Here is a 14,660-nt window from a genome sequence, read left to right on the forward strand (position 1 = left end):
GCTCAGAACACAATGTAATAATTCAAGATCAATTAAATTGAATAAAACCTCTCTGAAAAAAAATGTAGTTCAAGGTATTTATATAGGAAACAACGTCACATTTGTAAAACACCGGAATTACTTCATTCCATTTTAGTTTATACAAATTCTAAGAACATGTGAAAAGTGCGTTGCTTAGGTGGGTACCGCTTTTGCCCTGAATACGTGTCTAATTTATACAACAATCACTTGAGTTCCCAGGTGCCCTTTCTACACGATCGGGCATTTATTATTGATTTATGTGATGAGTTCACATGCTAGATGTAGGCGATGCATGAGCACTCCCACAGAGCCATTGTTAAATCAACATGCTTTTTGTAAAGGGACTCATTCCAGCTACCTCTTTCCCAGATTGACCTTCCGGCATTCCATACCAGGGTGTGACAATTTTGCCTCCTGTGAGTCCAGAACCCCCTTGTGAGTATAATGCACTCACATGATTTTATCTGCATAAACCAATGTTCCATACCTCTTTGAAACCCATTCTCATTCATTTCCAGGCCCCCCCCCCCCCCCCCCCCCTCCCCTGTCTTGATAAAGACCCGCCGTGACCACCAATCGGGGCACACTAGGGTCGAAACCTCGACGCACAATACTGGTCAAGATATCTCCGGGAACGGGTATAGTAACCATCTGTCTCCTTGGAGCATTAACTGAGAACTCTGACCGCCAAATCAAAATTGTTCACCCTTTCCCCGTGTATAATACTGTATATAATTGTAAATAAGTGTCACTCAATATGTTGCACCATTCACTTTGCTCACTTATAGTCACTTTTCACATGTTCTTAGAATTTGTATAAACAAAAACGGAATGAAATAATTCCGGTGTTTTACAAATGTGATGTTGTTTCCTATATAAATACCTTGAACTACATTTCTTTTCAGAGAGGTTTTAATCAATTTAATTGAACTTGAATTATTACATTGTGTTCTGAGCTAACCTAGCCTTTCCTAAAAGCAATTTATTCGATCACCCGACAGAACCATTCTTGTTTTTAACCTTCTGTAGAACACAGGCAGATTGTACTGTTCCCTGGTTCTCTTGGAAGTAGTGGTCTGTAGTGTTGCAAAGCTTGTCTTTGATACCTCTGTCTCATAAGAACCATGGATCTAATCTCGGATATGAGGTTGTATCGTAAGTAGGCTCACTCAGCCTGACTCCTACTGGGGAGTGGTCAGTGATCCCTCTTGCATAGTGCTTTGCTGCCCTGAAAGCCCCAGCGTGGGTTTGATGGGTGAGGATGTAATTGAGATGAGAGAAGCAGCCTTGTGCAGCAGAAAACATTTGTATTGTTTGTTTTTGGTGATTGTATTCACTCCATTGGTCTATCAAACCCATTGCTAACACAAAGCCAGGTAGTAGTCTCGCCTCTGATTGTAGGGGTGTTTTGCTACGTTTGTTTGTCTCTGGGTCCGTAACAACATTCATGTCCCCACCTTGCAGAAGGGTGCCACTGGGGAACTCGAGGAGTAGGCACTGATTCTCAGGAAAATCCCAGCTTGTAGCCTCAACATGTAGAGGGAGTAAAGTTTTAGCGTGAGACCCTCCCACTTTCCAGAGATGGCTACGTAGCAGCCCTGAGCATCGAGCCATGTGTCCAATGGAGTGAACAGCAATGACTTCCTAACCAGTATACCCAGGCCCCTAGAGTCTGTGGAGTAGCAAGTGTGGGCCAGTAATTTATAGCCAAAGTGGTCCAGAGCTTTGTAATGATTACCCTGGAGATGTGTTCCCTGCAGAAATATGATGTCTGGAGAATGTCACTGCAGGTACTGGAGTACTAGCGTATGTGTAATTTTGTTACCCAGGCCATTAACATTCCATGACCAAACATTCAGTTCTCGCAGCGTGGTCCCTGGTATTGATATATTGGTATGCCATGCGTGAGTTCGCTACTGCCACCGGAAAGGCCATCATAGCCAGACAGCAACCCAAACCCGTTATGTGCCCTCTGACTCTCTAACCCCCAGTGAAAATAGATCTATGTGGATGAGCCAGCAAAGTTAATTACATATCCAAACATTGTAAATCCCAAAACTCCTCCCTCCCTCCGTCATAAGTCTAAAACCACCCACAACCCGAACTTGCTGAGGTCCCGTCGCCCAAAAAGTTGCATCTAACTGCAAGGTTGCAGAGACACCGCCAATGTGAGTCGGTTCAGGATTAATAGATTTGGTATTCCTTCCCCCTGGATAATGCAAGCAAGCTAGTTAGCAGCGACCCAGCATGCACCAACACAGCAAGTGAAACAACAAGTATCCATGCATAACCCTTTCTCACATCGTAGTCTCATTTTACTAGGCTCCACAGATTATGGAAATCATCAATCCATCTTTAATTCAGTGATCTTGGGGTTGCTGACTTCTAGAACTGTTTGAGTGGTGCCCTGCTGGTTCTCTTTCCAAAGGAGGGACACTACGTTCCTTACCCCTTTTCTGCACAGCCACCCTCCGGCCAGTGTCGCGCTTCAGCCATGGAATTGAAGTGCCACGTTTTTCAATCTGCCACTACTCGAAGCTTAGCCGGATAACTCATCATGTATTTTATTTCTTTATCTCATAAAGCTCTCTTGACTGCCTCAAAACTATGCCACTTTCACTGCAACTGGACGATGAAGTAAGGGAAGAAGCAAATAGTTGAGTTTTTAAAATGGAGGTCCTCATGGGTGCATGCTGCTTCTAGGATCACATCTCGGTCCCTATAGTTGATCATGTCTGAGGGAGTGCCCCGGCGTGGTGGGGTGCCCAGCGTTCTATGCGCCCTCTGTTTTGAGAAATCTTTGGACAGTCTCTTGAGGCGAAGTGTTTTAAGGATGCAGTCCTCCAGGAAGAGATCCACACTTGGTCCCTCCACCCCTTCAGGAACCCTCACCATGCAAATGTTGTTGCACCTGACCTGCCTCTCCAGGACCTCTAGTCAGGCTCTGATTATCACATTTTGTTTAGTGAGTGTTCCGGCCCCTCCAGTCTTGTTGTTTTTTAAAGTAGTCAGTTGATTTGCATTTCAGCCACTGTAACTTTCTCAGCAACGTTACCCACAATACACTGATGTCTGTTGTGACGGCATCTAGCTTTGGTTCCAGCATGCCTTGAAGCTCCTGTATAGCCGCCATAATTTCATGCAGGTAAGGTTCAGATGGCGGGCATGTCTCCTGTTCAGTTTCGGCAGTCTTCCCTACGCCCTCTATCCCGACAACCGTCTCCATGATGACTGTGAATTTGTCCAGGTTGTTGGTCTGTGTAAGTGTAGGGCTTTGATTTGTCACCATTACCCCAAGGCAGAAGAGGGACACCCCACCAGACCAGAAGCCAGGATCACTCCCTCTGTCCCACATCATGGGTGTATGTTTGGCCCCCTGGCCTATTCAACATGCCCAGGTAGCTTTTCGGATCTGGCATCTACCAGAGCGCTTCTTTGGTACTACTATTCGCTGCTCCGTGGCCTCTCCAACTCACCACACCAGGTGCCACAGTTGAACGTAAAGGCGAAGTCCCTGGGCCTCATGCTCGGGGACACAATACTCTGTCTGGCCTCATTGCTTCCAGGCCGAGGGCCCTTGGGCAGCAGCCTCTCAACAAAAGCATTTGCTGGTGGAGTGTTGGCAACCCACCGGAGCACAGCTGTCAGAGTCCTCTGCATTCGTTTGAAGAGGCTGGTCTCATTGCTTCAAGGCCAAGGGCCCTTGGGCAGCAGCCTCTCAACAAAAGCATTTGCTGGTGGAGTGTTGGCAACCCACTGAAGCACAGCTGTCAGAGTCCTCTGCATCTGTTCGAAGAGGGACCGTGTCCCTACTCGATCCATCGGGCCCCCCGGGCTGCCATTCCCTACACAGCTGGTCATGTTTTATGTCTTCCAGCCAGGGAAACAATAAAAGGCCCCCGAGACAATCACCTCTATTAGCACAGATGGATCCCTCAATGGATCGTCCACCGTTCTGGGCCAGAAGTACAGGTATCAGTGCACCTCCCAGACTGCAGATGACATCGCCAACTGCAGGAAAACAGGGCGCATCCGCCCCCTGATGGTATGGTTGACAGTCGACTTTCAGCCCCTCCAAGGCCTGTGTTGCAGGTGTGCCCTGGCTAAAGGGTCTAGCGGGGTTCGAGCAGGGGGTGGGGGGGGGGGGTGGAGAAATCCGCACCCTCCAGTGCCCCCCATCCTGTAAAGGCCCACTTACTTCAATGGGCCCAAGGTCCTGGTACCAGAGCTTTTCCTCAGCTGCTCTTTCAACTCCGCTGCAAGCCGGCAGAGTGCGGCCAGTACAACAATCCGAACTGGCTCAGCCTGGCGTCCCAGGCACGCCACAGTCCCAATCCGTCCTGTCCACCGCGGCACGGGTTCTTGCCTCACCCCTCTCAGCGGCTAGCAGCAGTGCCACGGCTGGCAGTAGATAGCCCCTGTGCCGATTCCGGCCACGTCTCAGCTGCAGGTCTCTTAACTTTCTTGGGCCGTGAGTCACACAGGCCCCAAGCCACTTCACCACACACACTGTACCTCTGATGGTCAGGAAGACTTCAGCAGCCAGCCAGGGTAACTCCAACAGCAGTTAGGCACTATCTTGTTTGTCTTCAGGCAGATTTATGCCGGATGATGGGGGATTGCCCCCTGGCGGGCTCAGAGCCTGCTTAGAGTACTACCATTTTCGTTGACAGTTGGCCACACCCCCAACAAAGATAACCAATTTGTGCAGAGATTCTAGTTTGTATTAATATGTCTATACACAGCAGAGGTGTCTAGCACAGGTGTACCCCAACCATCAGAATTTCAATTGATGAACCTGAGAGCCTAGGAGGATCCTGCCTTTGTGGACCTATACCTGGCACCCGCAGAACTATCGCTCTGTCATTAAACCTGCAACATTGTCTTTAACCACTGCTCTGTGATTTTTATAAATGGGTATTCTCTGTAAATAATTGTAATCTACATGGGGAACAGTGGTGCTTGAACAATTTTCTGCGTTGAGGTGCTGCCTTCAGTGTTACGTCAGTGAACTAATAGGGATTCTGAAAAATACAAGCATCACAAATGAGCCATACCCATTCAGCCGGGAAGAATGTAGCTTATGTTATATTTAGGAGCACATTGTCACACACATATTACCTAAGCATGGTGTGGGATCACATTTTCATTGATAGATAGCACCTTGAACATTGAAAGTTGCAGGGACATGTAGTATTACTGAAAACAACTATATAACACACAAAAATATAATGTGTGGTAATTGAGTAGTAGAGAATATGTGTCATTTGTGCATCACCAAGTCAAGTGTTTTGAATGGTTTTTATCCTATTACAATCTTTGTTTCCATCATACTGCAGAATAAGAAAACAAAATGCTTCATTTGAGCTCTCCTAGCTGCTTGTTTGTTTTGAAATATTTGTACAGTTTATTAATAGACATTTAAATGTTGTTGTGTATTAGAACAAAAAAACATCTTTAACCTCAGCAAGATTGTCACATAGCTCACTTTACAAAATGCTCACTCTTTGCAGTAAGAAAAAAAAAAGCAAAGAACCAATCTCAATGTTACAAGACAAAGCAGCAATTTGTCAGAAGACTGGACTGACATTTAACCTCTGTTTTTAAACGCACAGCAAATGTGACAAAATAAAACAAAATGTAAAGTCACCTTTAATGCTCATTCACCTTCGGGGCTTCAGCATGGTTGGGGGTGCTGTAGCACCCACTGCCCCCTGCTTCCAGCGCCTGTGGTGGGCATGCAAAATGGGGAAACATCCTTTACAACGAAACTTTTACGACGCAAAGCTATTACAACGCAGGTTTTACTACGAATACCTTTACAACGCATTACACTGGGGGGTGCTCTAGGATAGGGAATACGTTTAATTTACTATCCAACACCTTCCCTAGTGTCCACGGGGACTGGAGTTGGAATAGTAAATTAAACTATTCACTATCCAGCACCCCAAAGTGTAATGCGTTGTAAAGGTATGCGTAGTAAAACCTGTGTTGTAACAGCATGCGTTGTAAAAGCATGCGTTATAATGTCATACATCCTGCAAAATGACCCTAAAACAAACTCCAATAAATTAAACATACCAGTTAACAACAGCAAAAAATACTACTTCGCCCCTGAAACACACATGGCAAATCATGCAACCATATAGCTAAAACTGCTCGATTGATCATCTGACCTTAGAAGTGGTTGTGGAGAGCTTGATTTTACCACAAGGTCCAAGTGTTGTCAATCCAATGAAGTCATTGCATCCTACTGGGACTGGAGCGGATCAGGGCACGCGTATGTACGGTTTACTCACGTGTAGTCTTCGTTTAATTAATTTGAAACAATTTGATTGGAGTAGCAGGTCATTTTGGTTTTGTAATGGAACCGTTGGCACCGGAAACAAGGTGCTCTGGTAAATTTGCAGGCTTATGGCCCTTCTGCGGGAAGTTGAAGAGTTCACAGAGGTAAAGAGTGAGTATTACCGGGCAGATAGATTGAGCAGGAAGCTGTGCGATTGGCGGGGATTGACTCACTTTACCTTACTGAACCTTCATTTTTGTTTCCTAGGGCATCCTTCTGAAGAGGAGCGGCAAGTCATTGAACAAAGAATGGAAGAAAAAATATGTGACATTGTGTGATAATGGAGTACTCACTTACCATCCAAGCTTGCATGTAAGTAATACGGTAGTCTGTAAGTAAAGTACTGGTGTATTAACCCATTCTTTAAGTAAATCTTCGTAACCAATGCTGGCCCCCCCCTGTATTATCAGTTACTTAAATTCAGTGCGTATACGCATAACAGTACCACCAAATCATTTCAATGTTTTTGAACTCCTGTGAAGGACTGAAGTAAAGAATGATGAAGCGAAAGGTATATGATTAGATAAGGCAATGGAAACAAGTTGCTCCAATAACAGGAGCGCATGGCTGCTGAGGTGGATTCAGAGCATTGTGCAAGAGCAGGAGAAATGTAGTTTGCTGACAACCCCTTACATGTATATGCAAACTTTTTCAGAATGCATGGGAAGTATTCACATAAAAACTGTTCTGGATGTCAGTTAGATGCGGAATTGTGACGCTTTCCTTGCAAACTTTTTGTTTGTGGCAAAAAATACAGGAGAAGGCGTGTGTGGGAAGGAAAAGAAGCATCACACATGAGGGGGAGTGGCAGAGGAGGAGAAAAAATAGTACCTTAATCATAGCGCAAGCAGTGGATGGGCACTAATTGAAGTGAATCAATTTGTGCTTGCTCCATGCTCCACAGAAAGGAAAGGGCGATGATAGGCTGCAAGGCCCTTGTTGTTCACAATAGACGCGCATGCGAGAGAGCATGTGCAAGGAGTGCGTGCACGGTTGCAGGCAAGACCTGAAAACTAATCAAGGTAGTCCGGGACATACAAAATGCTTAAGGGTTACCAGCGCTGTACGGTTTCAAATCACTTGCAGAAAAAAGCTAATGCACTTGCATTAACATTTTTTACTGGCGCCAACTAACACTCAAAGTGAAAATAAAGAATAGAAAAAGCAGGAAAGTTCAGGAACCAATGGGTACGCACACCAGAAGGCTACTTAATGAAATAAAAACTTTGCACATCCATATAATGTAGCTACTCATATATTATCTACTACATCCAACAAATGCATCCCTTTTATGCAAGAACACTTTCACCTCTATGCATCAAAAAACCAAAGCAAGCTCATTTGTGTAAGACAATCACCACAAGCAGTCCTGCCAAGCGCCACGCATCAGGCGTTAGACTAAGGCTTTTCAGTGTGTTGCTCCGCATCACTGCACTGAAAAGCATTGTCATGCATAATGCATAGTGTGAGAAGTTGGCCTGGTATATGATGTCCACTATGCTAGTGGGCACCTTGTACCAGTCCAAACGACCCTTATTGATGGTAGGTTATAAAGTCAACCTTATAGAAAGCTATCCTGGCTGTGGAGAGCAGCCTTCAGGCTAAGACTTGGAGACGAGTTAAGCAAGTTGTTTTACCATTTATAATCTCTTGAGTACCAAATGAAATCACACCACACAAGGTATATATAATATGTGTATATATATGTGTATATATATATATATATATATATATATATATATATATAGATATTTTTATATATATATATATATATATATAGATATTCTAAACACAACCTCTCTGGACTTTTTATGAGGTCAGAGGTAAAAGTACAATACAAGGAACTTAATAAGAATGCGATAAGTTGCACAGTATACGTTTTGCCCTAGGGGCCTTACAAACCATGTACTAAAATAGTGGTATAAGAACCACGTGAGGAATAGAAAGCAGGCCTAGGGCCTGTGGAATCGCTGGGGCTTCTAGGAACAACCAAAGGTTAGGATGTAGGAGGCCCACGGGAGACGCGTGCAGTGTTTAAACACAGCCGCGGGTTACCATTGACTTTCTATGGAGAACGAACAAGTTACAATTTTAAAGATAAAGGGTACAAGGAGGTGAACTGCGATGGAACCCTTTTAGTCTAGGACACTTGGAGAGTCAATACCCACGGGAGCACCGGAGTACTCGTGTTACCTCACCCAGGGAAGCCGGGTGCTTAGGTGTCTTTTCGTGTCTGGTTTCGTCGTCGATTCCAATGGAGAGCTGCGAAGAAGTGCTGCTGGCGACCAGAGGAAAAGTGTCAGGGTGGATCGGAGATGTGAAGAACCTGAAAGCAGAAGGGATAGAGTCTGGGTCACCAGCCAGTGACCAGGGTGGCGATAGAAAGATGCCAGCCGATGTTGGGTGATTTCAGGTGAGAAGGTGAAGTTTGTCTCTTCAGCCACGAGGTCCAGGATGTGTCAACGATGACCAGGAGCTGGATTTGAGCTGTCCCACGAAGGATCTAGTTGACTGCGGTGTCGGTATCCGGATTGGACCCAACAAGCCTTGGCAAACGCAATCCATGCAAGATGTTGAGATTGGCTTCAGTGCAGACCAGCAAGGTCTGAGGAACTTCTGCTTTGCAGGGAAGTCGGAGCAAGCCTGGAGCAACCAGGAAAGCAAAGTAATTTAAGGATTGGTCTTCTTGGGGGCTCACTATCCGACGGACTAGGAACCGCAAAGACGCGGCGAGCGGAAATGCACAAAGCGGGCCCACGGGACACTCGTGGAGTGTGGGCCTCTGAGCTTCGGTGCAAAAGGTGCTCGGGGCTGGGGCTTCAAGCACCCCAATGTACAACTCCGGTATACCTTGGGAAGTAGGTGCAGTGTGCAAAATGCAGGATGTCCAGGAGTTCTGATCCCACGTCTCTCGTGTCCGCCACAGGTCTCAGCTTTGCTGGGAGCGCAGGTCAGCGTCAGAGATGTCTGGAAGTCCATGTCCTGAGTCGCAGATTCTTCGGGATCGGCGGGACCCTAAAAAATGCAGACCAGCAAAGTTGCTGTTGGTGCCTGTTTGAATAGGGTGGTCACCCCTTGACCACAAGGGAGATTTCTTCCATCTTCCTGTCGATATGGAATGTCGAAGGTCCAAGATAAATGTTGTAGAGTTTCGTCCAGGGTAATCTAAAGTCCTAGGGACTGGGGTTCTATACTTATAGTACGTTTAGGGGTTGGACTAACTACAAGGTCCCTCCTATGGATGGACCTGGGGATGGGGTGATTACACCCCTTCCCCTTTGTCCAGTTTCACGCCAGACCTAGAGCTGAGTGCCCCAGCAACCGTTTTAAACTGGGAAATGCATGGAACACCTTGTGTGCCCCAGGCAGTGTCTGGAAAGCATTCACTGAATGCAGCCCCCCCCAGCCCCAATACACTAAGAGCCTGTCTGAAGAGGTGCTAGCACCTCCCTGGGCAGGAAACCTATTGCCAAGCCTCCCCTGCCGGAGTTTCATCCAGCAGCAGAAGGGCAGGCTCATGTCTGTGGCAGCAGCATCCATTTTGTGATGCTGGGGCTCTGTTTAACTTTAACTGGGTTTACCAGTTACTACATGTCTTCTCCCTCTAGAAGGATGGAATGCTACCCCCGCTGCCAGGACTGGCGCGGGGGGGGGGGTAGTATTCCAAAGTGTTTGACACCTTACACAACATGTTTTGATAAAGCCAAACCAAAGTTAGTATTAACCCCGAAGATTATAATGCACTTAAGAGTATATGGTATGGCTATATCATAGAGCAGCTATAAGGAGATGGTTCAGAAAGCTGCGGAGGGGCTCAGCTCATGCTAGGGCACCCTCTCACACAAAACCAAGCACTCTGCCTCCAGGATTGTCAAGGCCTGCCACAGGAGTGACTTACAGGTTACTATGTGTCTACATATAAGGTAGATATAGATATAATATATCTAAGCAAGGGGTGATTACACCACCTTACCCAGGCTGTAAGAACAGACCTGTGGTGTCAGTTTGGAAGGCTAACCAGGGGTGGCACAATACATGCTGCAGCCCTTGGTAGGCCTAGGGTGCACCTATGCCCTGGGTATCTAGGGTACACTATACAGGGGCTCACATGGGTGACCCAGTAACCAATCTGGTATGTACCTAAAGTACATGGTATCAATTTAGAGAGAGAACAGCTAGGCTGTGGGCCTGATTAGCAGGGCCACAGTCATACTATAGTTAAAAAAAAACCAGAGAATCACAGCAAAAAGTGGGGGTAACCATAGGAAGCAGACCCTACTCTCCTACACATAGTCTCAGCTGTCACAGAAGCACTGCAAACTGGGTATGTGTGGCAGCTGGCAGCACTTGCAGGCTGCACCCACAGGCTTAAGTTCAATTGTGATTCCCACGGTGTAGCGTGGCTCTGAGTCAGGCAGCCTGACGTCATGGCCCGGTCTTGTAGTGCCCAATAGCCGCTACCGAGCCAACCGGGGTATGCCACAGTCAGGTTGTGTGACACAAGTTTGTGGCCGGTGTGACACCACGGTGAGACGTGACGTCCTGCTGCCAAAGTGTGGGGAGTTAAATTTTGCAAGGAAGAACTTAGAAGAGGAGGCTAGCTGCTACTGGTTTGCGGGCGGCACCTTCTGCGGAAATCATGCCATGGTGTTCGGCTGTCTCGCAGCACTGCTGCTCGCACCTACCCGGCTGGGCCGCCCACACTTTGGGGCTAAATTATGTCTATGGCTGCCGTAAAATTATTTCTGAGCCCGGCAGGTAAGCTATAGTGCTGCATCAGGTTGTCACTGTCACTGACCGGTTGCAGTGGACACCAGGAGTTGGGAACAGCTGGCCAGCAGGCTGCATCCTGGACCGAATAAGGTGGATTAATTGCCTTGGGGTCGCTGGTGGACAGCTTGAGCTGTGTTGCACTGAGTCGCTGACGCACCAGTCATGCTGCATGGCTCAGGCTGAAGATCAGAAGAACAGTAAGTAGTACAACCACCAGCCACTTCAAGTTGGCAGTCACATTGTATGATAACACAATCAAAATAAATGTAATGGGAACGCGCAATCTAAATGTATTTCATTTGGAGGTTCCAGGGCCGCCTATTGGGGAACATATGCCGTCAGCCATACCACAGACCCCAGCATTAAGCTGCTACCAATGTCTGCAGTCAGGACAGATTATAAGGGGTCAAGAAAAGATTAACGGCTGTCGTGGTTAAAACCCGGTACATTGTGGATTGTGTACAAGGCTGATGCTGGGTGGTCCATGCTCTCTTTAGACGCAGGTAACTTTAAATTCAATGTCATTATGCTACCAGTAAGCAGCACTTCCTCAGTGCGAGTACATTTGAACAAAACATGGCACTTGTAGCTTTTCAAATGACATCAAGTGGGGTCATTTTTTATACTTATCTTTATAGGGACTTTTCAGCATGATTTTAATTGCAATTAAGTTTCACACATAGTGTCCCACATAAAGTATGGAATGTCATCCATAAGCCCAATTAAATCATGGTAATGTTCCACATAAGCAATCTAAAACTTAGCACCTATGGTGCCTTTCCATTTCTGGGGATTTGCAGCAGTTTTAGGTGTTATTTTTTATATTTATGTGTTTCCTTCATCTTTGTTGCTTAATTTTGCTTGTGAGAAAGCAGTACTCATAATCTTTGAATGCCACTAATAATTACATTGAAATTATGAAAATATCACACATAAGCAATCTAAAACCTTGGCAGCTATGCATAAGTAGATCCAAGCCTTTCTGCTCAGATTCTTAAGGAAACCATAAAGAGGAAAAGGCGAAGAAACAGATACTGATGAACTTACACTGAGGGAATTCAGGCATATAACTGTAAAGACCTACCCCCCTTCCCCCACTCCAGGGATGAATCATCCTAGTCTGTCTGGTCGAGGTTAGTACCCAATCCCCTTTCCTCAAGTACTAGGCCAAAAAGCAAGAAGTCTTTGCTGTTGTTGACTATTTGTAATGTAATGTAACAAAGATCTATAGAGTGTGCTGTTAACTATGAGGTGTCTAGGTGCTTAAAACTGACAAAGAGGTAGAGGCAGGTATAATTGACAAAGTTAGCAGAGTAAAGCCAGGTTTGTATGTTTTCTTGTGGCTTAGTGGACTAATGCGTTCATTGTAGAGGTCTGCATTTGACCACATGGTCACAGGTTCATGTCCTGGTGGATCTACTCAGCCTTTCATTCTTCTGATGTCAAATAAATGAGTACCATGGTGTTGGGCAACAATAAACATCTGTCATTCAGCGTCAAGATACCCTTCTGGGTGAATGTGCACTTTACAAATGCACATGTTATGTTTTGTATGTCTTCACAGAAGGCAACAGTTGGTGCATGGTGTGAAGATGTTTTGACAGAGAATTCCAGGTGTTTACGACAGTGATTGAGAAGACGAGGCCGCCAATTTATGAGTCTGGGAATAACTAGATGTTAAGCATCCAAGGGCCTCAGGCTATAATGGTGGAACTTTTCCTTCAGCTAGAGAGGGCCGAAAAGCTCTCAATACCATTTGAAAATAGTCCTGCTTAGCACCAGGAAGCCAATGCAAAGTTTCCAAGGAAGATGATGTAGATGAGTGTTTAGGAAGCTGAAGCACAATATCAGCTGCTGAGTTTTAAATCCACTAGAGTTGTTTAACCAAACAAGTTACAGACCGTAGGAAGAAAGAATTGCAATATTCCAGGCGATTCAGAATGGTCTCCAGGACCACCAAAAGGTGAGTATATGCAAGGATAAAGTGAAGAGTTTATGTAGAAGAAAGTTTAATAACCCGAGAAGAAAGGGATACAACCATATCAAAGTGGAAACTACGATTCTGGACAGAAGAAACCAATACAGGTGTCGAGCCTAGTTGCCTCGGGCAAAACCCTTCAGGTAGTGCTCTGGGTCTGGTAAAACAGGAGACTAGAAGAACGTCAGTAACGTGTCAAAATGTATTTAAAGTGAGTTACTAGCATCCACTTTGCGAGGGCAAGCTTGCAATTATAAAAAACTGTGTAGTGTCATGAGTGATATCATTAAGAGAGATCAAGATTTGTGTATTGTTGGTGTAACTCCAAAATTGTAAACCACAAGAACAAATGAGCTGAGCCAACGGGTACACGTAGAAGTTCCTGGAGGGACTCCGTGAGAGAGAGCTTTTAATTCCAAATGAAAGGGAGCACTGTAGACTGCTTCAGCTCTGTCTGGCAGGATAGGATTCAATCAAAGCCAGTGCCTGGCTCCAGACCCCGCATTCCTTAAATCAAAGCAACAGATGGTCTTTGGAGAACGTGTCAAAAGCAGCTGACAAATCCAGCAGTCTCAAGGCCATATTTTGAGCCTGGTCAGCTAGCAACTGTTGATCATCAAAGCTTGAGATCAGAGCAGATTTGGTCACTGTAAAATGGCTGAAAACTGGACTGAGCGGCATACAGAATATTATTGGTCTACAAAAAAAAGAAAACAGCTAAGGCCAATGCCCCTGGTAGCAAAATAAAACAAACAGCCAAAATGCTGTGAAAGTATTGCAGACAGTAGAGACTGTAGAGGAGTGCAAACTGTACAGCAACATCAGTGTGCACCCCAGCGCTATCCGAGCTACAGCTTGCTTTCAAAATAAAAGCATGAATAGACAAAGAAAGAAATAGACAATTAAAATAGAAATGTCTGTGCTGCCTATAGGTTTTGTCACTCTGGCGCACTGCAGGCTAGTTTAAATGCCTACCCAATGACTACCTGTTGAGTCAGCCTGACAACTAGGGGCCGATTCCGATTTGGTAAAATCCCTTACAAATAGCCGTACGGAGCATATTTCCCGTACGAATCGTACCCTAAACGTCCCAGTACATACGAAGAAGTACGATTTGGACCCAAAGCAGATCTCCGTACGAAGCGTATGAAAGACCATATGGCTTAAAAATCCTTACGAATCGCATTCGGAACACACAGTATGCGACGTCCGTACGGATCAAAGCAGCATTTTCCGACCCAGCAAGTACGATTCGTCTCGCCATCACTCCGTACGACTCTTTTTCGACGAGAGCTCAAAACGTCCGGAAAAGCAGATTTCGACTCGAACCGCGTACGAAACAAACCCCCCCGGGTACTGTGCGTACACCCCATGATTGCAGGAGGACGGTGCATAAGGGTACGGTGCGTACACCCCATGATTGCAGGGGTACGGAGCGTAAACTACATGATTGCAGGAGTACGGTGTGTAGGGGTACGGTGCGTACACACCATGATTGCAGGGGTATGGTGCGTAGGGGTACGGTGCGTACACACCATGATT

The 14,660-nt window shown here is 45.9% G+C and overlaps 1 protein-coding gene across 1 annotated transcript in view; it reads left to right on the forward strand.

Annotated features, from left to right (window-relative positions):
* AGAP3 (ArfGAP with GTPase domain, ankyrin repeat and PH domain 3) overlaps positions 1-14,660 on the forward strand; it is a 1,596,783-nt gene that overhangs the window by 977,164 nt on the left and 604,959 nt on the right. Inside the window, exon 10 of the mRNA XM_086940918.1 lies at positions 6,575-6,679. Coding sequence (XP_086797044.1) covers positions 6,575-6,679 — 105 coding nt within the window. The remainder of the gene's footprint in view (positions 1-6,574; positions 6,680-14,660) is intronic.

Source organism: Lissotriton vulgaris, chromosome 10, assembly GCF_964263255.1.
Source record: "Lissotriton vulgaris chromosome 10, aLisVul1.2, whole genome shotgun sequence".
Classification (NCBI taxonomy): Eukaryota; Metazoa; Chordata; class Amphibia; order Caudata; family Salamandridae; genus Lissotriton; species Lissotriton vulgaris.